Here is a 25,089-nt window from a genome sequence, read left to right as displayed (position 1 = left end):
TGACTGCTCAAAATGGCAACCATATGTTTGCTACTGCTACTTATTATTGTACTTTCACGTATAACCGAATTCCCTCATTAATCAGTGAAGGACTTTATAGGGTAAAGCTTCACTCACTTCTTGAATGCATTTTCACTTACTTTTTGAGGGTTGGGCTCAGTGCCTATTATATAAGCATGGATCTCTTACGTTGATTCTGTTTGTGTGAGTATTGGTCTTTCAATAAACCTAGGCACCTTCTACTACAAACTACTGAAGATCTACACCCCTCCTCGTTCAATATTTTTATAATTCCAAATCTTTGCTGTCCTTTGGCATCTGCCTCCCCACTCAGTCAACCACCCCTATTCTACAAGCAGATGTTCACATGTAGTGGTATATAAAAAGAGTAATAAGGTTTCTAATAAAGATATTCCGACAACCACAAATAAACAAGGCTAAAACGGCACAAAAAAATATATATATATACACACACACATATACACACACACACAAGGCTTTAAGTGGGCCGGGTCTCACCATTGCTGATCACCGGCAATTTTTCAAAGGGGGCCTCGAAACGGGTCTCTATCAGGCTCTGTTTTGTGCCCTGGCACAGGAGTGTCCCTGGGAGAACGGGAGATGGTTCCTAAGATCCAGGTGCCCCCAAATACTACTAAGTATGGGCAATGGATCACCATCAATGGCCAGAGAGGGGAGGCTCTGAGAGATACAGGAGCCAGTTTGACTATGGTGAGAAGTCAACTGGTGTCTTCAGAGCAGGTGATTCCCAATGTACTCCCCCCCGCCGCGATGGCTGACGGCAGAATGGGCCACTACCCTGTGGCCGAGGTTCCCTTTGAGTGGGAAGGGGTTGCAGGTTCACTTTGAGTTGCCGTAAGCCCTGCCGTGCCAGTTGATTGTCTGCTGGGGAATGACATGGAGCACAATGCTTGGAGAGAGGTGGAATACCGGACGCATTCAGCGATGCTGGGTACACCTGACTGGGCCTGTGTAAGCACAAGGTCTGTGACTGCCCGGAGAGGGAGTTCGCCTGGGTTGGAGCCTGGAACAATGGCCCAACCCGCTGCCAAAATGGGACAGAACCAAAGACAGGGGAATCCTGCTTCGGCTTCCACACCCCATGTGACAGATCGGCCACTTGCGGTGGTGGACCAGGAGTCCGTGGAGGGGGAAGTAGTTTCCATGGAGGACCTGCCCATCCCTGCTGAGTGGCATGTGGAAGGAGGGCCTACCAGAGAAGAATTCTGTAAGGGCCAAAAGGAGTGCCCTACCCTTAAGGGACTGAGGCGACAGGCTGAAGCCCAGGCAGCAGGGGACGTTGCGGGACACTACCACATTTACTGGGAGGATGGACTCCTCTACAGTGAACCCAAGGTACCCTTACCTGGTTCATCAAGGGCCTTGGTAGTCCCGCAACAATACCAAGCCTTTCTGCTGGAATTGGCTCACGAAATACCCTTGGCAGGACACTTAGGTCAGGACAAGACCTTTGCTCGGCTTGTCCCCCACTTTTACTGGCCTCAGATGAAAGTGGCGTCTAACACCTACTGTCGGACATGTGTATCCTGCCAAGCCAGTGGGAAGACAGGGGTGAACCTGAAAGCTCCCCTGGAACCTCTTCCTGTCATTAGCACCCCCTTTGAAAGGGTGGGCATCGACATTGTAGGGCCATTGGATCCACCAACAACAGCTGGTCACAGGTTTATCCTGGTTCTGGTGGATCATGCCACACGGTACCCAGAGGCAATTCCTCTGAGGTCTGTCACTCCACCTGTGGTGGCTAAGGCCTTAATGGGGATCTTTACCCGAGTGGGTTCCCCCAAGGAAGTTGTGTCAAACAGGGGGACCAACTTTATGTCAGCATACATGCGGGCAATGTGGAAGGAGTGTGGAGTGACCTACCGGTTCACCACTCCCTATCACCCCCAGTCAAATGGACTGGTAGAAAGGTTCAACAAGACCTTGAAGGGCATGATCAGAAGTCTGCCTGAAAGCCTGTGGAGGAAGTGGGACGTCCTCCTACCCTGTTTGCTATTTTCTTACAGGGAAGTGCCACAGAAGGGAGTGGGCTTCAGCCCCTTTGAGCTTCTGTGTGGGCACCCTGTACGCGGTCCTCTCAGCCTGGTGAAGGATGGATGGGAGAAGTCTCTCAGGAAACCCCCCCAGGATGTGGTGAGCTACATGCTGGCCTTCAGGAGCCAAATGGCGAAGTTGTGGAAGCAAGCTTCTGACAACTTGGTGGCCAGCCAGGCAGTAATGAAGGAGTGGTATGACCACAACGCTCAACCGGTGGAGTTGGAGCCTGGCCAGAAAGTGTGGGTGATGGAGCCTGGAGAGCTAAGTGCCCTCCAGGATCGCTGGTCAGGCCCCTTTGTGGTGTTAGAAAAGAAGGGTAAGGCCACATACCTGGTGGACCTTAAGACCCCTCGACAGCCCCTACGGGTGCTACATGCTAACCGACTCAAACCCCACCATGAGAGGCCCGAGGTCATCTTAATGATGGTGACCGATGGGGGAGAGGAAGCGGAAAGCGAACCTCTCCCAGACTTGTTCTCGTCTCAGGAAAAGGATGGGTCAGTGGAGGGAGTGATTCTCTCTCCAACCCTAACTCCTGAACAGCGGGAGGACTGCCGCCAGATACTGGAGCAGTACTCTACGTTGTTCTCCCTTGTCCCGGGAACGACTCACCTGTGTACCCATGATGTGGACACAGGGGACAGCCCACCAGTGAAGTCAAAGACCAACCGGCTGTCCGACAAGGTGAAGGCTAGCATCCATGGTGAGGTTACCAAGATGCTGGAGCTAGGAGTTATAGAACCTTCCAGCAGCCCCTGGTCCAGTCCGGTGGTTTTAGTGCTGAAAGCCGCTCCACCAGGCACCACTCCAGAACTGAGGTTCTGTGTGGATTACCGGGGACTGAACTCAGTTACCAAAACTGATGCTCATCCAATCCCTAGGGCGGATGAATTAATTGACCGTGCTAGGAGCTGCCCAATATCTCAGTACCTTTGACCTTACTTCAGGGTACTGGCAGATCTCCTTGACAGATGGAGCAAAGGAAAGGTCAGCCTTCTCCACGCCTGAGGGGCACTACCAATTTTGTATGATGCCATTTGGGCTCAAAAATGCCCCTGCCACTTTTCAGCGAGCGGCTGGTGAATCTGGTCCTCTCCAGAATGGAGGGTTTCTCCGCTGCTTATCTGGATGACATTGCTGTCTTCAGCAGCAGTTGGGAGGACCATTTGCAACATTTGCAAGCAGTTCTCCAGGCCCTGAAACAAGCTGGCTTGACAATCAAGACCAGCAAATGTCAGATTGGGCAGGGGTCGGTTGTGTACCTTGGACACTTGGTGGGTAGGGGAACAGTGCGGCCCCTCCAGGCAAAGATAGAGGCAATCATGGCCTGGGAACCCCCCAAGACCCAGACTGAGGTCCGAGCTTTCCTGGGCCTCACAGGTTACTACTGTTACTTTGTGAAGGGGTATGGCACTATTGTAGCGTCCCTCACAGAGCTTACCTCAAAGAAACAACCTCGACGGGTAGTTTGGACAGAGGCTAGTCAGCAAGCTTTTGAAAAACTGAAGCAGGCAGTGTGTGCAGCACCGGTCCTGAGGGTCCCAGACTTCTCCAAGGAGTTCATTGTCTAGACAGATGCATCGGAACATGGCATTGGTGCAGTGTTATCGCAACTTAATGAAGAGGGTCTGGATCAGCCAGTAGTTTTCCTATCCAGGAGACTGCTTCCCCGGGAACAGAAGTGGAGTGCAATTGAGAGGGAAGCTTTTGCGGTGGTGTGGGCTCTGAAGAAGTTGCGGCCATACCTGTTTGGCTCACACTTCCTGGTTCAGACTGATCACCGACCCCTTCGTTGGCTGATGCAGATGAAGGGGGAAAATCCCAAGTTGTTGAGATGGTCCATCTCCCTACAGGGAATGGACTTCCGGGTGGAACATCGGCCTGGAGTGGACCACGCCAATGCAGACGGTCTCTCTAGGTATTTCCGCCTTAGTGATGAGGACTCCCAAGGGGTTGGGTAGCTCTCCCCACTTTCAGCTGGGGGGGACGCGTGTTAGACCTGTCTGGCCTTTTTGCGTAGCCCCTCCTATTAATTATTTATTTTGCCCCCTTTTTGCCCCTCATACACTTTTTATCTTTTTGAGTCCACTAGATTTTTATGGTGTTGTCCTGGGGATAGATGCTCTTTTGCCCTCATAGTTTTTTTACCTCAGGCCCAGGTGCCTTTTTCTGACTAGAATCCACCCAGTTCTACAAAATGGTGGTTTTCAACTGTCACAACTGTCCCACCTGAGACCTGTCGCATAGGATAGCATTTAGGCCTTCTAGAATCTTCTGGATTCTGCTGGACCCTGGGTGGCCAGCCTATAAATAGGGCAGGGGCAAGGAAGCCATTTTGTGCAGTGAGAGAACTGACCAGTGCGGAGGGAAGTGACTTAAGGTGGAGGATAATACTCTAGTGGGGACACGATCGACCTGTGGGCCGGCTGTTCTTCTGCTCAGAAGTGACCCCCCCTGTTCTGTTCATTCGCTGAGTCAAGATGAGTAGCAAAGTCTCCCGTGACACCCTGTACGAAGGGGTGAAAGAACTTCTACAGAATTCTACGCAGAAACCCCGCAAGTTCTTGGAAACTGTGGAGCTGCAGATTAGTCTGAAGAACTATGACCCTCAGAAGGACAAGCGTTTCTCAGGCACAGTCAGGCTCAAGTCCTGCCCCCGTCCGAAGTTCTCTGTTTGCGTCCTGGGAGACCAGCAACATTGTGATGAGGCCAAGGCTGTTGACATGCCCCACATGGACATAGAAGCACTGAAGAAGCTCAATAAAAACAAGAAGATGGTCAAAAAACTGGCTAAGAAGTATGATGCCTTCTTGGCATCGGAGTCTCTGATTAAGCAGATACCCCGTATCCTGGGACCTGGTCTAAACAAAGCTGGAAAATTCCCTTCGCTCTTGACCCACAATGAAAACATGGTGGCAAAGGTTGATGAAGTGAAATCCACCATCAAGTTTCAAATGAAGAAGGTCCTCTGCCTCGCAGTTGCTGTTGGCCATGTTAAAATGACAGAGGATGAGCTGGTGTACAACATCCATCTTGCCATTAACTTCTTGGTCTCACTGCTGAAAAAGAACTGGCAGAATGTGCGGGCTTTGTACATCAAGAGCACAATGGGAAAGCCCCAACGCCTGTATTAAGCCCTGCATTGACAGAATAAATTTTTATAAAGCTTAAAAAACCAAACCCCACTACCACAGAATTCGGATTGAAGGCCAGAAGACTCTGTGACGAGTTTCACAACCGTTGGTGACTCTAGCGGTGTGATTACCAAGAGACTGTGATGAATTGCTCTGAGGGCACGAGCGCGGCTGAAGTGAATCCAGTTACCCTCTCTGTGAACCTTTGAGTGAGCAAGAATCAGGGGACTGAGGTCCCACCTTCCGCGACTGCAGTGTATGAGGAAAAGTTACTCACAGTGAGCAGAAGCAGCTGACAACTCATCAAGAAGTGAACGCTCATCGCCGTGCGAGAACCCTGTCGTGGGGTCGGAGGAAGCGGGCCCAGCTGATCCGTGTTTTCATTCCAGAGTCCGCCTGAGGTGACGTCGGAAGAGGCGGAGAGTCTGCGGAAGGAGGCCGGACGTGGGAGGAGCCCACCGTGACTGAGGAGAACGCCCTTGCAGATCCAGCGACGGCTCGACGCTTCGTGATGTGGTAGCAGAGCCGGGGTAGCAAGGCAAGCGTGTGTCAGCGGTTGTTGGCAACCTTGAAGAGCAGCGCAAGTGGTTCGAGAAGACCTACAGTAACCAAGTAAGCGAGGGAAAGTAGTCGGGCGGGGAGGAGAGACTGTTGCCCTGCCGTAACCCTCATCGGACTGAATGGCGCGGGGACTGTTGAAGAGCCCGTAAACTTATATGACTGACAATTCCATTTGAATCATCGAACCTGAGACAATCCGCTCTTGGGGGAGGGGGCTCTCTAAAAGTGAAATCGATAGCCCAAACCAAGCCCGGGGAGGGAGAGTGAACCGTGAGCTGAGGTGAAGAGTGAAGTTGGGTTCACAGGAGGTTGCGGGGAGATCCTTAATATCATGATAAGCAACCTTGGTGGTGGGAGTAATTGATGACGGAAGGCTTATCTGGGCCTATGAAAACTCTGCCGGGGTCCAGTAGTTTTCCAAGGTTGTAGTATGTTTTAAGAATTGAGCCACAGTAAAGTGATAACTTCCTTGTCTCCTTCAGTTACTCTACTGCTTGCACCAGAGCCTCACGGGAAGGTGTGAAACTGTGGGGGAAAGCTGCATCCTATTAAATGTAATGTATCAGTTTGATTTGCTGTAAAGAAGCCTGATTGTTCATCAATACCTTAGCGGGGAAGTGAATGAATATTGCAAATTTAAATTGTAAGGGTTTTCTATGTGATCTTTACATTTGGGGGAAGAGAAGTTTTGGAACTGTCATATGAACTTTGAAAAGAACTAATAATTGAATGTGAGGAGATGTATTGAACTGAATTTGCAAACCTGCTTAAAGGAAAGAAACATATACCAAAGAGTTTTATAAAAGGAACCAGTATTTTTCTAAAATTGGTGTGGTGTCCTTTATTTTTAGTGGTAGGTCATTGAGTCACTGTGAGTGAATTGTAAGCATTACACTAAAGCCTCGGAGGTTAGCTGTTTCCACTCTGTGCCAGGCTACCCTATGTGACCTGGGCGTTCCCTAGGTCCAACAGTTGTTGATTCCAAAAAGTATATGAAGTAACACATTTTACTTGGTGTTTTTAGTGTGTATTATGCTTTAGCACAAAGTTTTTGTGCCATATATGTTTTAAATATTCGTTAGGGACAGTGATTGAAGTAATTTGTCTTCACATGTGAAAGTATTTGAGTAAAAATTTGCTTTCATTTTTTCTTTGTGGTCAGTGTGTTCGTTTGTGAATGTATTAGTACATCTGTCTTGATATCCTGGTTAGAAACGAGACTTGCAAAAGGAAACATTGAAATACTAAAGCAGTGTGTATTTCTGTCCGGCAGAACCATTATTATTTTGTCTATTACCCACCCAGGTTCTGAGGGTTACAGGGTTACCCCATTACATGTAATGGCGCACTGTGCCTAGCACAGATTTATAGCTTACGAGTTTTAAGCCACGCCCTTAATTATACTGACCACGCCCCTCTGCGAGACCCACCAGTTTTTTAACCCACTTAAAACCCTGCACACACATATATATATATAAACAAATTATATATATATATATATATTGCAACATAAGAACTAACAAATACAACTTGATAGCAGTGTAGCATAGGAGAAACTAATGTAAATGACGGTAGAAAAAAGGAAAAAATAAATGTGTAAAAGACAGTTTCTTCACTTTGACATATAAATGTAATGCAGCAAACACATTACAAAACCATGTCAAATGTATTTGATCTAGTCAGGCTACTTCTAAATCCTTATTAAAGCAAACAGCGGCAGCATCCGCATGTTTAAAAATAGAGGATTTTACCAAATTATGATCAGCGCTCTGACGTTTCCTGGGTTCATGGGCGAGTAGCTCATCCGGGTCAGATTTTAACTTGGCATCCTGGAACTATTTCGGCTATTATTGCAAAATCAGGACTGCAAGTCTCACAAAGCTTACCAAAAACACAGACTGGATAAAGTGCCCAGGCATGGACCTCGAAAACTTGAAAGCTCTAACTTATTCAAGTGCGGCACTTCCGGACACAGAAAACAGTAACGAACGGATGGTATAACTCACTGTGCGGTGCCCATATAAATGCATTTCATTTTTGAATGGTGTTCCTGGGAATCATTTTTGATTGATTTACTCCAGGCCAATTATAGCCAGTACGTAAAAAATGGAGCTGACGTCATTCACGTACCCTATATTGCACAGAATTCTATTAACATCGATTTGGAAATATAAAGCTTGCTCTTTGCCTTGTCCTGTATCCCAGGGCGCATAACATTCCCCAGAAACGAACGTCAGAGAGAAGTCTCTTGCTCTGAAGATGAAAGCCCCTTAAAATAAGATGCAGGTTTTAAATAAGTGAGAAAAAACTGCAAAACACGTTAAAGCTGAGGCGTCTCATTGCCCACAATGTGAACATCACATCTCTGACGCAGCCATCTTCTTAAATCGGGATTCTGCGCGTGTGCCTACACTAATATTAGCCAGCCAGCTAACAGAGAACCACAATATAAACGTTACAGAACCAGTAAATTACGGTTTGTTACCAGCACAAACAACGACAGCCGAAAGAAATCACAACTTACCCCTCCCAATGCACGCAGACTTAGTGAGCAGTCAGTGACAGTGTATGGGCTACAACGTACCAATGCAGGACAGCCAAGAAGGGCAGGGAGGGGTGGAAAATAAATATTTTGGTTCAGTAAAACATCATTCTCGTGGGTCATTGATGTCGTTATGTGTCCTTAGAAAGAAATTTACTCTTATCTATAAATGGATGGGAAGCGTCGTCTGATATATAAAGACGGCGTTGCAGGGGTTAAAACTCCTATCAGATCACCCCCGCTAAAAACAAGCCGAGTGGTATAGTCCAAAGAAAAAAACGGGACTTCTGGAACTCTGCAGCTGTTTAACACATTTTTAGGAAACAGTCAAACAGAACTGTAACTACGTTTCAACGTAGAGTTTAAGCAAACCACACCATGGCCAATTTGGGTAAGCATGAAATTGAAGGACCGATGTATGTAGAGGCTGCATTCTTCTATTTAAACCTACGTTTTTAAGTGTCCTTAATTCCAACCCACCCCCACTGGTAGCTGTAGCACTTAAGCCTTCTTCCGGGTGCTGAAGCACTTAACTGTCTACCCCCAAGGCAGCGATGCCGCTGAACATCTGTTTAGTGTTCCCAGAGCCCCTAGATTTCCCCCATTGGCTTACTCCTAGAATGCACGTAGTCCGGATGCCTGCAAGCTAGAGCCTATTGTAAAAGACTGCTGCCCTCTCTCATTCATATGTTCGCCCACCCATTTTATTTATGCGTTTTTATATAGCGCGGACTTTAAGCGCTTAACGAAAACGAACTAAAAACAAATGCAACCGATATGTGTATCGTCGTGCAATTTGAAGATTTAAAAAGAAAACGACCCTTCTCTGCTATATTTTTGTAGCGGCTGAGTACACAACGTAAATTATGCTGCGAGAGTTTGAATCATGGTATTGTTGTTATTGATGTGGAATAATTGTATTTTTGATTAAGACTTGCAATTATCCGAAAAGGTTATTTTTCAATAGTCCCCTCCTGGATCTCAGGTGCACCATCTCTGCTCCCTGTTCAACCGCCCATGGTGTCCCCAGAGTGTTGCATATAGTTTCAGGGGTGCAGCTTGCATTGGCGCAGCAGGTACAGTGGCACAGGGGTCCAAAGTACTGAGGGGCACACTGAACCCTTGTTATTTAAGTATTTAGCAATTCAAACAGTAGCCAGAGATCCAATTTTCTTCCTTGTACAAGGGCACATGACGCACTAACTACTATACTGTCCAGCTTCACCCTTTTCTGATGCAGTCCTCCCCAAATATGACGTCACATCTCATCGGAATATAAAGGATCCAGGGGGTGAAAATCACCTATGTAAAACTTGCTCAACCTCGCACTAATCTAAGTGATGGGAATATTCGAAAATTCATGTCACCAAACTGAAACAAACATGACTAACTACAATTATTCTGCTTGACTAATCATGAACACTGGACTCTCACTAAGAGGCAGATTGAGAAAAGGTGTGGTTGGGGAAAACCTAGCACCCTGTAGAGGGCACCCCCTGGTGCCTGCCTCACTGTGCATGCATGGGAAGAGGGGACCCCTAGGTACCCCCACAGGCCCGATTTGGAGGGCCCGGGGTGAAGGGGGGCCTGCCACTGGCCCCCAAAGTCATATTCCGACAGCCGATCCGTGTCAGAACAACTGATTCGGAAAGGCTGTACAAATCTGACATCCTTATCGCTCGGCTGGAAACGCGATCCGTAGACCTCTACGTTTCAATTCCGACTGACTCGGTTACTTCCAAGGCCTTTAGGAACAGAATCAGACAGTCAGAACACTTTCCAGCCATCGTAATTGGTAGTTCGGAAATTGTACGAGTCGGTAGGAAAGGCGGGTTCTGAATCGGATTCGGATGAATTGAATGCCGGTCGTGCCTTTCTGAACAACATCGTAATCAACCCCATGGTGTAATACATGTCTATAATTTTGGTATCAGTGACAATGAATAGATAATGGCAATAACTTGATATGTTACAGCAAACAAATGATGGGCAGGATGCTGAAAAGGCAAACATTCTACCCAGCCAAAAGATCTGGGTTAAATCCATTGTTCTTTTGCCCACTACGCCACCTCAGTTTTGACCCAGCAATATGCAACTCAGTCTTGAGCCTGTGCCCCAAGGGAACAGTGCAGACCGAACTGCCATGCCAGGTCCTCCCTGGACCGGAAACAAGCATCCTGGGACCGGTTTTAGGGTATGTCACCCTTCTTTAGCCAGGCTATCTTGAATCCAGTGGCACGGTGAGCAAGGGACCCACGTCTGGGCATATCCATCCCACTTAGGGAGAAAAGTGTTACAGCAAACAAATGATGGATGGAATGCTGACAATGCAAGCATTTTCCCCAAGTCAAAAGATCTGGGTTAAATCCATTGTTCTTTTGCCCACTACCCACCCCAGTTTGGACACAGCCATATGCAAATCAGTCTTGACCCTGTGCCCCATGGGAACAGTCCAGATCGAATTGACAGGCCAGGAACTCTCAGTCTAGGTTTTCGTGAGGTTTCAGCCAGATGCTGTGCGAGTGAGTGTGAGCGCAGTGGTGGTGGACGCTGCTCCGCTCCTCGCTGTTTTATCGGTGTTTCATCTGCTTCACTGGCTCTACCGGCATTTCATTGTATTACTGCAGAGCCCTGCCGAGCCGAGCCCCTCATGAACCTGCTGAGCTACTCCGTGTGACCCCCACAGCTCCCGTGGCTCCTGCAACCCCACAACCCCTGTTGCTTGCAGGCTCTTGAAACAGAGCACGCTGTACTCTGCTCTGAGACCGGCATGCGAGGTCGGTGCTTGCTCCAGCAGAGCTCCAGGGGCACTGAAGGAACGGAAGGAGAGCCCAGGGTATTGACAGAATACAGGCCCCACTAGCCCGACCAGCACTCCATTGATTTTCTCCACTGATTTACTGGTTAACGTCAATGTCAGGGCAGAACCGTGCTGCTGCAGAGGCGGCGGCAGTGGTGGCGGCGGCGGTAACAGTCTACATAGAGGCGCCAGCTCCAAGGAGTGTCGGGGGGACCTGCCCGGTTTGAGACACTGCACTGCATTAACTGGAGGAAGGTGCGGAGAGGAGTGGAGAAGGGCGGGCAAGTGAGAACGCAGCTGCCTTTAGCCGCGGCTGCAGAGTGTACAGCCCAGGGAGCACGCTGAGGTGGGCCAACTAGGTTGGGCACGGCTTGCGGTGCTCCTAGTGTGCCCTGCTCTTGGATTGCCCACCGCCCCAGCCCTGAACTTCTTTGTTATCCTACGGCTCCAGCTATCTAATATCAACCGTCCATGACATATCTCAGCTAACTTAGGTCGGGGAATTGACCGACATCCTCAATAAGCAGCCATCTTTGACCCAGTGGAGAGACATGGACCAATTTGGCCAACAGGGGCGACGTGGAAACTAACCCAAGGGGCAGAAGAAGCTTTGCGGGGGTTCAGTCAGCACAACACTCCCAGTCATTGATTAAAAAAACAGCAGGGTCAGACTACTTCCCTGAGAGTGAGACATCACATAGACAAGCTGTCAGACAAGGCTTGCTAGTTTTGATACAGTGAAAGATCTCCCCAACGTTCAGCATTCAAAGATTGCTTCATTTATCATTCATCAAAACATACAAGTAAACATCTGCATTGTCAAATGGCATACAAAAAATTAAGATCAAGAACTATCTTCATGAAAAGAATGGGAACGGAACAAGCATCTAGAAGGAGTGCGGGGAAGTTGGTTCATCAAAGAAAATCTCGAACGACCCCTGGAATAACAAAATACTTGATAAAACTAGGTACAGACTATCAGGGGCAAACACAAAAAGATCAACAAAAAGACCATCAAAATAAGATGTATAATCATGATGAAAAGATAGGAGCACAAAACAGCGCTCTAAATCAAAATCAAAAACCCCAGAGGCATCTTTAAAAAGTACCCAGAGAACCCCGGATGAACCAAACGCTAACCTCACAATTTTGGAATCAATAATACTGAAATCACTTCAAATACAGCAAACTCAAGATTACGATGTCACCAGCCCAGATATCAACATTAAGGATCTGATCTTTTACAAGGCAGAACAACAGGCGTCACAGGTTATCCAGAACAGCACGTCACAAAAACCACACGACCTAGACGGATCTCTTAATCAATCACCAGACTTTTCACTCTTAAAGGTTACAGGACTCTCTAACGAATACACTCCGGTATCTAAATCTTTGTTTACCCTACAAAACATTTTGGAATCCATCCTTACATATCTGGGGAATATATTGGAAAACTCCAATCAGATGCTCAATACCCAAATAGGAATGTTAAAATACCTAGTGGAGAAAAAAAGAAAGACCAATTAAAACCAATATCTGCAGAAATCTGTGAAAAACATAATGTGGAAACCCTCCTCAAACCCAAAGGTGAAATTACAACAAAAGAGCTTCCTCCTTTGAGGAAAGCAATTGCAACTCAAAATGGTCGGAGTCCACCAAAGGAAAAAAAGGAGCACAAGATCTCAGTCAGATTTATTCCCTTAGAAAACTCTTCAAGGAGAATAACAAGCCGGTCATTCATCAACCATCCACAGCATATTACCCAATTCAATTCAATTCAATAATAGCTTTATTCGATTTTTTTCAAAAGAAAATCATAAAAGCACATTTAATACAGCATAAAATTGAGTTAAAAAAACTCAAACATAAAGCATACACTGGGGGAATTAAAAGAATCTTTTGGGCTGTACAAAGCGTAGGTATCAGGAATCGGAAAACAATCAATTCATAGACGCTCTACACCTTACTGCAAATTTCACAAAACTAGCAGCTGCAGTAGTTGTGTGTTCATCCTCAAGCATATATAGCTTGAGTAAGGCTGGCCTGCACTGTCTAAAGCCCCACAGCTTCAGGAGCGGGAGTAGATGTTTCTTTCTTCCGCAGTCATAAAATTTGCAGAACAAAAGGACGTGTATGTTGGATTGCTTGGAAACATTGTCACAAGGACAGGCCACCAGGTTAGTAGACCAGTCGTTTGTGAGGGGAAATGTTAGTAAACGATAAAAGCAATCCCTCCTCATCCTTGTTAGCAGGATTCTCGTATAGGTTGAGAGAGTCGGGGAAAGATAAGAGGGGATGCCTGCATCGTGAAGTAGGAGGTTATGGTGAGCAATCGATGATTTATAGCCTTCAAAGTAGGAGCGCCTGTCTTCAAGTAGACCTAAACAGCGGGCCTGGAGGTCCTTTTTAGAAATTGTTAGGAACAGAGTCGGGTTATCATACAGATCAGCTAAATCCAGTGATGTTAAAAATTTCTTAACGTAGGCAAGCCAAGGTATTTTACTTGAGTCAGTTAAGGCCATACAGTCCTTAATCACATCTTGGTTCAGGACTGTCTTTTCCGAAGACCATATTTTGTGCCATAGCAAAATTGGTGTGGCTTTGATTGTGTCCGAGATATATACCCGGGCAAGCTCATTGTGACAGACTGTAGTAGAGATGGATCGAGGGACAGCCAGCAGGTATCTCAAGAAAGCGTTCTCGCTGGTTTGTATCTCTTGACAGTCCGCCATACCCCAGATTCCAGCACCATATGTTGCAGTGGAAACACATTTAGCTGCATATATGTCCAACAGAATCCCAACCGGTTTACCACCTAGTTTTGTGGCGAATTTCTTTAGGGCTCCAATTTGCCTGATAAAAGCCAAGTTTCGAGTATGAATGGCATTGTTCCATGACCCTTTGCTATTAAAAAGTACACCCAGATAGCTGAAAGTTTTCGTAAGACTAATCTTGGTTGCATTAATGAACGTATTAAAAGAAGTGTTCTTTTTTCTGCTACAACACATAGTAAAAGTTTTGCTTACGTTAATCTTAAGGCCTCTCACGCCCATGAATGTTGAAAAGGCTGTCAGTGCTTTTTGTAGACCTAGTTGGGTCCTGGACATAATAACAGCGTCGTCCGCATATAAAAGAATTGGGACTGCGTGGCCATTTATTTTAGGGTAATCAACGTCCAGTTTCGCCAGGCAGTCAGCAACACTGTTAATATAAAGGTTAAAAAGAAAGGGGGTGAGGATGCAGCCCTGCCTGACCCCCTTTCTGATGGGAAATTTATTCGTACAGGTTCCGTCCTTTCCATAGCGAACCTTGGCCCCAGCTCCTCGGTACAGTTCTGTTATGAAAGCGAGTATGTTAGGATCAACTCCCATGTCAGTGAGGGTAGACCAGAGAATACTATGGTTAAGACAATCAAAAGCAGAGCTTAAGTCCACGAAGGTCATGTATATGTTGCTCCTCTTTGCCATTAAATATTTGTCGGTGATCAAAGCTAAATTGAGACATTGTTCCACTGTCCCAAGGCCAGAAACGAAACCATATTGGAATTTAGACAAAATATCATTTTCCTGAGCCCGTGCTTGCAGTTGGTTCAGCAGGACTCTCCCAGCCACCTTCATCATAGAATCCAGTAAGGATATTGGTCTATAGCATTTTGGGTCCATTCTTTCACCTTTTTTAAAAATAGGTATTATGATAGCTTCTTGCCACGTTACGGGGAATCCTTTGAGAGCATATGAGTTAAGGACGTTTGTAATAATTGGTGCCCACAGTTGAATGTTGTCTTTAAATAAATCAATAGGAATTCCGTCCGGGCCAGGGGCTTTGGCATTAGAGCTTTCAAGAATGGCGAATTCCACTTCTGTATAATTAAAGTGAATGGAAAGCGGAAAGGACTCTGTATGGTTTCTTTGAGTCTCATTTCTCACCATTGGTAGTGTGACCAGGTCAAGTGGTTCAATCTGCTCATCTAATTTGTACAGTTTGGTGAAATAATTTATCCAGGCTTCCTCCGTGATGGCGATTTCTATGAGGTCAGTCGAACTATCATTGAAAAAAGGGGCGTTGACCTCCCTCCAAAAGGCAGTGTTGTCCCTTAAGGTGCTTGCTTTTAACAATGCCTCCCAGGCGGCAATTTTCAGTTCCTTTTTCCTATTTTTGATTGCCTGTTTGTAAGCAGCACGAGCGGATCTTATTTCCAGCAAGTTTTTTGGGGATTTGTTGAGGGTAGCCTTTAGGATGTTGTGTGTGTTTGAACATTCGTGATCGAACCCACCAGGGCTCTTGGGCGCATTACTTTTATTGTGTTTTCTGGTCAAGTTTTTCCTGATTTGTATTGCGATTTGGTCAAATGCAAGAATAATTTCTTGTGGGTTGGGAGGGTATTCTAGGCAAGTCCGGAATAAGTCAGGGTCAAACATAATCAGTTTTTCAAGGAATTTGGTTGTGTCAACTTTAGCCCCTTTTATAGTATAACCGTTTCTCGATGAGAGGGATATAGAGTGTGAGTGGAGATTTTCTGTTGTGCTCCCGGATTTATTACCACTGAAAGGAGTATATATTTTAGCACTAATTGGATAGTGATAGCTCATGACCAGGTCTTCTCTCCTGGTTTCTCGAGCGTCGCCATGATGACTATTGGACAGCAGGATGAATTCTATTGTCGTGAGCGACCCCCTTCCGAGAAAAGTAGGTTGGAAATCAGTCGAGGGCACTGTTAAGTCGTTAAAGAAGCCCAGGTCCCATTCATGAAGTAGGTTGTTCAGTTGGGATCCCACGGTTGTGTGCTCGAAGTGGGTGGTGTATTCGCCATTTGGGGCTCTTAGATCACAGACCCTAGTTCCACTGTGTGGGCATAGATGACAGTTAAAATCTCCTAAGATGACTATATATCTATCTGAGCAAGACCCTCCCATGCCCTTCTTTATAAGTTTAGACAGAAACTCTGTAAATTTTGATTGGTCACCTCTCCGTGCATTGTTATATAGGTTTATGATGAGAGAGCTGACTACCTCTTTCCCAGTCATTCTGAAGGCCTGTAGAGAGAGACCAATAGAATTTGATCTGAGATCGGATGGGGCGAGCTCAACGCATTCTAAAGATACATTGAGCCCATTTGATACGTATAAGCAAAGGCCTCCCGAAGGTCTGCCTCTACTGGACTGAATGGCTGGAGTAAAGTGTGTGCTGTAGCCGACCAGGTTAGTAGGTGACAGATCCCAGCATTCCTGAAGCGCTATGATATCAAAGGTGTTTATGAAGTTCAGGAAGGTTGGGTCATTTGCTTTATTGGAAAGACCAGCAATGTTCCAGGTTAGGAGGGACATATGTTGGTTAGAATCGGAGTAGTTTGATGAGGAGTGAAAGTGGGTTTGATCGGGAATTGAGTGCGGAAGGGGAGCCAGAGATCCGTCAGTTTGTGCATTCGTGGACCCAGAATTGGACTTATTAATGAGGGCCACAGTGGTTTGTTCCATACAAAGTTCACCAGCTTGACTTGGGAGTGACCCTGGGCTTACAGGAGGCAAAGGAGTTTTAGACTTATTCTTAATAGATGTTTGGTTGCTTGATGGTCAATCAACCATTTCTAAAACTGAGAAATGATTACTAGTCGGTGCCCCTCTCCAGCCCTCTGCATAGGGTTGCTCTCTTCTTGGGTTCCAAGGGTAATGTTCCCAGTCCCTTCTTCTGTTACGTGTATCTACTTGGGACCAGCTCCACCCTGGAGATTGGTTCCAGCTAAGGGGGTAGTCTTGTTCGTAAGAAAACCTTGGGGGATAAAAAAAGGACAGACGGTTGGTGTCTATACCTCCCTTTCTCTCCAAGGTTGACCAACAACATATGTATCTAACTGTCTCTGGATCATCAAAATTGATAATAATACAGTCCCCCTGTATTCTTTTTCTTGTTTCCCCGATCCAAGGGACCCTACGTACCATGGAGAGTCTGCTATTACAGTGTGAAGGAAGGGGTCGGTTGATATTGAGCCATTGCATGACTTTGTTTTTTAGGGACCAGGTAGATTCACTCATGTTTTCCTCCAATTCTGGGACCCCCGTGAGGATCACAGTGTAGGGACTTGCCTCTGGGGGGAGGTGGATAGGCCTCTTTGGTCTAACTGGTTTTTTTGTGGTATCACCAGCCTGTTGGACATCTAGAGGTTTGGGGGGAGGAGGCTTTGGTTTAGTTTTAGGAGGGTTGGCGGATGTTACTGTCTTTCCCTGTGCTTGCTGGGTTGTACCCTTAGTCTCTATTGGGATCACTTGTGTATTAATAGGAACCGTGGGAGTTTTGCCTGTAAGTAACGGAGTTTTAGGTATTAAAGGTGGCGGTGCAGGTTTCTGTGCAGTGACTGCCTTGGTGTGATTGGCATTAGTGGAAACTGGGGGAGCTAAAGTGCTGGTGGAAGGTTTTTGGTGACTAGTGAGGTTGATAAATCTGGCAATTTGTTTCTCGATGTTAATTAAGGATCGTTCGATTGGCATTAGTTGGGACTTTATAAGATCCTTAATTGTAGCTACCGCTTGTGCATTAAGCTCGAGGTGGTTTGTATTGTCAGCAGCATATCCCCTCTCAGCAGCAACCAGAGATGCGGCTGTTGCAGAGGGGTAATCAATGTTAATAGATAGGGAGTTAATAGAATTATTTTTATGATTGGAACGAGGGGATTTTCTGGACCTTTTATGCTTTGGTGGACAGTTCTGCTTAGTCTTATCTATTGGCCTGGTAGTGTTTTGTTTTGGAATTGCTCCCTCCCTATTCCCCTTGTCAGTTATAGTTGGAGAGGTTGCTAACGTTTGCGACTCTATCAAGGTTAGCGGGATCGTTTGAGTGGGACTAATCACCAAAGTCGGTGTTTTCTCCAAGTCTTCCAAGGTGGCTTCCCCTAGAGATAGACGAGTGACAGATAGGTCAACACTCATAGGGATGGTGTGTAAGTCTGCACGAACTTCGTGCAGTAATGGGGCGTTTGTTCCTTGTTGAATTGGTGTTTTGGCTAGAGCCAGTAGGCCCATTGAAGATCTTCGCGCCGCTGCAAGGTCCTGGGAAACGCGTCTTTCTTAGAGTACAATCCCCTGGTTGATTGCATCATTAGCTTTCGTGATGAATTGGCCGATTGGACCAGTAACCTGACCCAGGCCTTGAGCCGTCTTGCTCCGCTTGCCCCTTGTGGTCATGATGTCGCTGTAGTTACGCGTAGGTAAGTAGGAGTAAAGGTGATAGCAAAGGCAATACCAGGGTAAAGGAGGGAAGTCACAAGGCAAGATAAAAAGGGTAGGCCCAGACCAGGCTTGCACAGGCTTGAACGGGCTTAAACGGGCCCGCCCTTTGCCCGGGCTTCGCCCCGGGCTCCGACCCGCGCGCGTCCCGCGATGCGCGTTAGTGACCTTGCTTAAAACTCTGTAAGATGAGGTGAGAGGGGGCGGGGCACTGGGAGGGGGTGCGGCTCACGCGGGAAGAGGAAACAGCTGGTGGTATTGACGCTGTACCTCGCAGTCCCGGGCCGCGCCTCTCGCCTCCTCTGCGGCCTCGCCGGTGTTTGTCTCCTCCCTCCGTTGAAAACAAAGAGCTTGGGAGATGGTGGGCTACTCCTGTAGCGAATGGCAGGTAGGACGCTGGAAACGCTGAAAAACCTCAAGACGAGCGACACCCGCGAAGTGGGGGCCGCGAGAGGTTATGTACACCTTGGTGGGGGCGGGGCACTGGGAGGGGGCGCAGCTCACGCGGGAAGAGGAAACAGCTGGTGGTATTGACGCTGTACCTCGCAGTCCCGGGGCCGCGCCTCTCGCCTCCTCTGCGGCCTCGCCGGTGTTTGGCTCCTCCCTCCGTTGAAAACAAAGAGCTTGGGAGATGCTGGGCTACTCCTGTAGCGAATGGCAGGTAGGAAGCTGGAAACGCTGAAAAAACCTCAAGACGAGCGGCACCCGCGAAGCAGGGGCCGCGAGAGGTTATGTACACCTTGGTGGGAGCGGGGCACTGGGAGGGGGCGCGGCTCACGCGGGAAGAGGAAACAGCTGGTGGTATTGACGCTGTACCTCGCAGTCCCGGGGCCGCGCCTCTCGCCTCCTCTGCGGCCTCGCCGGTGTTTGTCTCCTCCCTCCGTTGAAAACAAAGAGCTTGGGAGATGCTGGGCTACTCCTGTAGCGAATGGCAGGTAGGACGCTGGAAACGCTGAAAAACCTCAAGACGAGCGGCACCTAATCTTTACCAAAACAAAAATTAAATCAGAATCAAATTCGAGTATCTCAACAGTACCTAATCATAAAGTAATAGATACCACTGCATTATTAACTTCTGTCTCACTGGGCCAAGAAACTCCTAATAATGTAAGGAAACAAAAAAAGATCAAACAGAAAAGGACAAAGAGAAGGGCGATAAGAAGGATCATGAAAAAGAAAGTCCGGAAAACAAGGTTCCAAAATACCTCCCCTTCTCCGACTCGACTATTAGAAAAAGAGGAAAGACGAGGAATGGTGCAGAACCTGAAGGTAAAAGGGCAGAAATCGCCAGTTAAAGTACGAAGGGTAAACTCTAACCAACTTAACCCAAGGGCGACAAGTTCCTTAGCAGTAGATCTTGGAACAAAGATGCCGGCCCTAAAGGATATCCCACAAAGAACCTCCTCCATCAGGAAGACACACACACAAACTGTGAAGATCATGTCTTGTCATCTAGAAATCACAGATCTATTTCTTTCGGGCGATATTCTACTTAACTGTGAACCAATCGTTAATTTGCTACAAAAGATACAGCTGTTACTTTCTTTAGCTAGAAATTAAATAAAGCTAGAACTTTCCCTGATAAATCCAAAACCAGGACAGCGATTGTAGAATTCTGGTCTCCAGTAATCCCAGGAATAATACTAAAGGAAAGCGAGACCCTCCACAAATACCGCTATGATTTAACGCCAGTGCAAGATTGCGAATTCCAAAAGTCGGAAACATCAGAAGAAACTTTTAAAACGGTAACTCAGCAATCGATTCAAAATCTCAATGCCTCGAATAATCCTCCAAATCTCTTTAGGGAAAACATATTTGTATCCACAAAGAATGGAGAAATGAGAAACTGGAGTAAAAATACTTCAAAAGGGAAATAATAACAATGGATTACTCATGGGCTTGGATTGCATAGAATCTGAATCGCAGTGAACAGGACCAGGAAAATAAACCCCCTATTTAACACAGGACTGACCATCTCTTCCTGGAATATTGCTGGAAGAACACAGGAAAAATTAGCTGTAATAACAAAAGACCGACCAGGGATTGTGGCCTTACAAGAAACCTGGTCAATAGAAATTTTTGACCAAGAAGACTACTACGTATGCGATATCCTCGCAGAACAGGTCAACCGGGGTCACACGAAAGGTGGGATAGCAATTCTTCTCAACGAAAATTACAAGTGGGCCCAAGAAATTATCCCAATTGATTCAAAGAACCTCCACTGTATTAAGATCAAATTTGGGAGTGACCCACTAGAAACCCCGAAAGATCTCCTTATCTTCAATGTCTATATCCCTCCCCGGAGCAAAAAAGGATGCACTTTCAATAGAAATACTCGAGGATACCGAAAAGGTAGTAGTTGGACAAGGCTATCCGTCACTCTTCATAACAGGCGATTTCAACGGCAAAAATATCAAACGATTTACTTGAAAAGTGGCAGACTGTGACAAAGAAGAAGCCCTGGCAATTTCCACTCCTCTATTTCCCAAAGAAAACAAAGCTAATAAAAGAGGGAACATCCTATTAGCCTCACTCTCGATGTTCAACCAAGTAATATTAAACTGCAATGTAGAAGGAGATATTACAGCATCATCCACAAGACAAGGGAACTGCAGTTCCTCAATCCTGGACTACATGATCTGTAGCGCGGATTTGTTCAGTACAGTTTCACATCTCAAGATTAATTTTGCACGGGGAAATGATCACGCAATCCTGCAAGTAGCTACAGAGTGGAAAACACATTTTGCCTCACCAGCTCATATTATGTACTCTCACAACACAAATATGGTGAACCAGGCCCAAGGACGGATACAGTGGAATTCATGGACACTTAATAAAATCATTAACAAAATCGATACGGTACAACCTTTACAGATAATCCACTTTACAAATCCGACCAAAAATTTCAAAGTAGTCGTCAAAAACCTGGTACAAAAACTACAGGAAAATCTAAAAATGGGCCCAAGAAAGAACCAATACAAAAGACAGAACCCAGATACTAATACAAAGCAATTAAATAAACTGATAAGGTCGCAGTTTCTTGAATACTCTGCATCAAAACAACTAGAAATCAACAGATTGAAAAAACAAAGCAGGAGAGAAAAAGCAAAAAATCAGAGAATAAAACAGGATAAAAACTGGGTTGACATCCAGATAGCAGCAAAACAGAATACCCAACATGCTTATTGGAGTATAATCGCCAAAGAAATAGGCACAAAAAAATAATGACAAGCTATCCAAGTACCACCGGCAGAATGGGAAACATACCTAGCCAACCTATACAAATTAAATACCACCTCGGAAAGGTCTAATAGCCTGGCTAGCACTCCTCGAGTATATACTTTGGACATCGGAGCACCAAGTCCCTTTTTAATTGAGCTATATATAAAAAGGGCAAAAACGTCAGGAGCAACGGGACCGGATCAAATCCCGATTAAGGTCCTCCAAAGTAATCCCAAAGCATGGAGCAAGTTCTTATCTCCCCTCTTTCACCACATTTTTGTACAGGGGAAATTTCAAAATCTTGGAAGGGGAGCATTGTAATCCCTCTATACAAGAAGGGCTCAAGGCTGCTTCCTGGTAATTACAGGCAGATAACCCTCCTGGACGCAATAGGAAAGATCTTCGCAGCAGTAGTACTAGATAAAAAACTGGACTTTTTCATCAGGTTTAATTCCTTTATACCAAGCCGGGTTTAGACCAAAGCACTCGGTCACTGATAACATCGCAGTGTTGCAAACCATACTAGACAAATGTGTGTCCTCAAAATCCCAGGTCGTGTCCGCTGCTTTTGTTGACTTTACTACGGCATTCGACAGGAAAGACAGAGGAATGTTATGGAGAAAACTCAGTAGAATGGGCATCCCTGAGCACTTACTCCATGTGATAGCATTGCTACATTCCGGGACTTGGTGTCAAGTCCAAATGAGGAGAGAGAAGGGTCTCACAAGCCCAATACCGACCCCAAATGGCCTCAGACAAGGATGCATTCTCGCTCTCTTATTGTTTTTCCTATATCTCAGCGATCTTCCTGAATGTTTTAAACAGATCTGCAATTTGACCACCCGAATTGCTCTTCCCAAAATTCACACCATGATGTATGCAGACAATGTAATCATTTTAGACCTAACACCATTTGGCCTGCAAAGGAGTCTGCATGCACTCCATAAATACACGGAAGAAAATGTATTATTACGGAATATCACAAAAACAAAAATAGTTCCATATTCGGAAAGGGAACGTAACTGGACTCTAGGGGAAAACCGTTGGAAGTGGCAAATGAGTATACCTACCTAGGGAGAATATTTTCAAAATCTCTACAAAACGTGCTTCATATATAGAATCTAAACTGGAAAGTCGAAGTTCACCTGGGGGAACTCTCACCTTTATATGCACCGACCGGTCAAAGGCATTTTTCTTAGTTTCTTCAGGTTTACAGTGCTAAGATTTTGCCAGTACTGCCATATGCTCTCGAATACATCCCATCAAGTCAATGGAATCATCTAGATCTGAAGAAGGGAAGATCCTACGGAAACTCACAAAGATGTCTCAAGCAGTCAGTGTACAAGCTCTCCGCCTCGAACTTTCACTTGTCAGTTCTTATGCCAGAGGAATCAGTAACTTTATCAGATGTGCATATAGCTTCCTCCATGCGGAACAAGGAACACTAGAGCCTTACTCAAAACAGAGACATTCGAACAAGGATCACCGAAATACATATTCTGTAGGAATGTCTCAATTGCTTTTAAATTATCCAATGCTAATATCAATTTGATACAATCCTGGACTCCTGCTCAGCTCAAGCTCTTTTTAAAACATTTCACTCCAAGACTAAGTTTTGATCTCGATCTTCAGCTTTGCGCCAAACTGTCACTATATAAAATATACGCAGAAACTATGGTTTACGGGAAAGCACGACGGTATATTAATTTTAATCTAAAGCATGGCGTCAGGAGAACAATTGCTTTACTCCGATTCAAGATACTTCCTCTAAGTTCTTTTACCTACACGTGGCTATCAAAAGAAAAATCTAGCAGTCTCTGTAACTTATGTAATGGAGGGGAGCAAGACGTGGAACATATATTGTTTACTTGCAAAAATGCGACAGTCGTCAAAGCAAGAAAAAGGTTTCTACAACCAATTTGTATAAAATTAATAATAAATAGAATTAATTCAATTCAGGACTTGATTTCTTTGTAAGGTTCTGCCAAACGTATTTGTATGTTACAATCTATTCAAATTTAAAAAATCTTTTTTAACCTTTGTATTAGAGCGCACATTTTTATTATCCTATTGTTTAAATTTTATATATTGTGTATTAAATATTTGTTGTTCTCAGTCGAGAACGAAATCAAATAAACTTAAAATCAGCCTTGACCCTGTGTCCCATGGGAACAGTCCAGACTGAACTACCAGTCCAGGTCCTCCCTGGACCGGAAACAAGCATCCTGGGACCGGTTTCAGGTTATGTCACCCCTCTTCAGCCAGGCTAGCTTGAATCCAGTGGCACAGTGAGCAAGGGGCCACGTCTGGGCATACCATCCCACTTAGGGCGAAAAGTGTTACAGCAAACAAAATGATGGATGGAATGCTGACAATGCAAACATTCACCGCCAGTCAAAAGATCTTGACCTTCTTGAACAGAAGTCTTGTCCACAAACCCATGCTGGCAGCCTTAAGAGAGATGAGACAGCAAGGTCTTTGCTCTGAATTCCCATTTATTTATGTATTTATTTATTATGATGACCCTCATCATGAGCCCATGGCCTAGTGCTGGTGGCTGTGAGCAGGAGAATCTGAGTCACTCACTAAGCATCAGACTGTATGGGTACTTGTTGATGGTGCTTTGCAGGGTATTACAGTAATCACAAAGTTTGTAGACACACTTGTGATAGGACTGTTCTGGAGCGCTAAGTTACACGTACAACCTTCTTCAGAGAGCCCTATTACACTCAGCTACTTCTTTAACCTTGTGCCAGTTCGATGGAATTTTGTTGTGTTGTAAACCTAGATGATTAGCAATGTGCTAAAACTCTCTGTCATTGAATAGCTTTGTTCTACCTCATTTTACTGCCACAAGTATAGCCTAGGTAGAGAGAGGCACCGAAATGATAACAACCTCCAGTCTGATAATTCTGGATACCCTGAATGTTCATCAATAACTACTAATACGTACAGACCAGAAGGCAGTCAACCAAAGCAACATCTTCCATATGCACAGAGGAAACAGAGATATTTGCAGTGGCTCAGTGCCACCAGAACCACACATTTTCTTACAGAGAAGATGCTCAGTAAGGATATTTTCTTCCCAATTATCCAGAGGCAGACCAAATCTTCTGTATCACCATTTTTTTGCTGCTACCTCCGCTTAGTCTTTCTCCTCTGCCAGATGGAATGTGGCTTGTTTCATGGTCACATAGAGTTTACAATGTTACCCATTTCTTAGGATCATAAGTAGACTGTATATTTTCTCCTCCAACCACCTTACTCAATAAATTGATTAACTATTGTATGGGAGCCGTTCATACACTTTGTGAAAGGACTATATGTGATGTTGGGAGTATGCAAAATTATTTCAGTATGGTATTGATGAGAATTGTATATTCAGAAGTACCATCTGTAAGGTACAAGGGCACAGGTGATAACATGCCCCCTAAGGCGCCTCCCAAGCCATCGTTTTGATGCAAGGTTTGAAGTAAAAGGTTGCATTTTACTTTAGTAAGTGCCATGCATAATTTAGTTACTGTGAGAACTGGG

General features: G+C 45.6%; 2 protein-coding genes across 3 annotated transcripts in view; one reads left to right on the top strand and one right to left on the bottom strand.

The window, feature by feature from the left end:
• The window catches only part of SELENON (selenoprotein N), a 39,064-nt gene extending 30,649 nt beyond the window's left edge, over positions 1 to 8,415 (bottom strand). Inside the window, exon 1 of one of the 2 annotated variants that reach the window (XM_086940893.1) lies at positions 8,299 to 8,415. The gene's annotated coding sequence lies outside the window, so the exon portion shown is untranslated. The remainder of the gene's footprint in view (positions 1 to 8,298) is intronic. The other variant, XM_086940894.1, reaches the window with a different exon arrangement.
• On the top strand, positions 4,541 to 5,259 carry LOC147685001 (large ribosomal subunit protein uL1). Its single transcript, XM_086940892.1, has one exon. The coding sequence runs from the start codon at positions 4,560 to 4,562 to the stop codon at positions 5,211 to 5,213; it is 654 nt and encodes a 217-aa protein (XP_086797018.1). The 5' UTR covers positions 4,541 to 4,559; the 3' UTR covers positions 5,214 to 5,259.
• Positions 8,416 to 25,089: the final 16,674 nt, after the last annotated feature.

This window comes from Lissotriton vulgaris, chromosome 10 (genome assembly GCF_964263255.1).
Source record: "Lissotriton vulgaris chromosome 10, aLisVul1.2, whole genome shotgun sequence".
Taxonomy (NCBI): domain Eukaryota; kingdom Metazoa; phylum Chordata; class Amphibia; order Caudata; family Salamandridae; genus Lissotriton; species Lissotriton vulgaris.
This window is presented reverse-complemented; position numbering and strand designations above follow the sequence as displayed.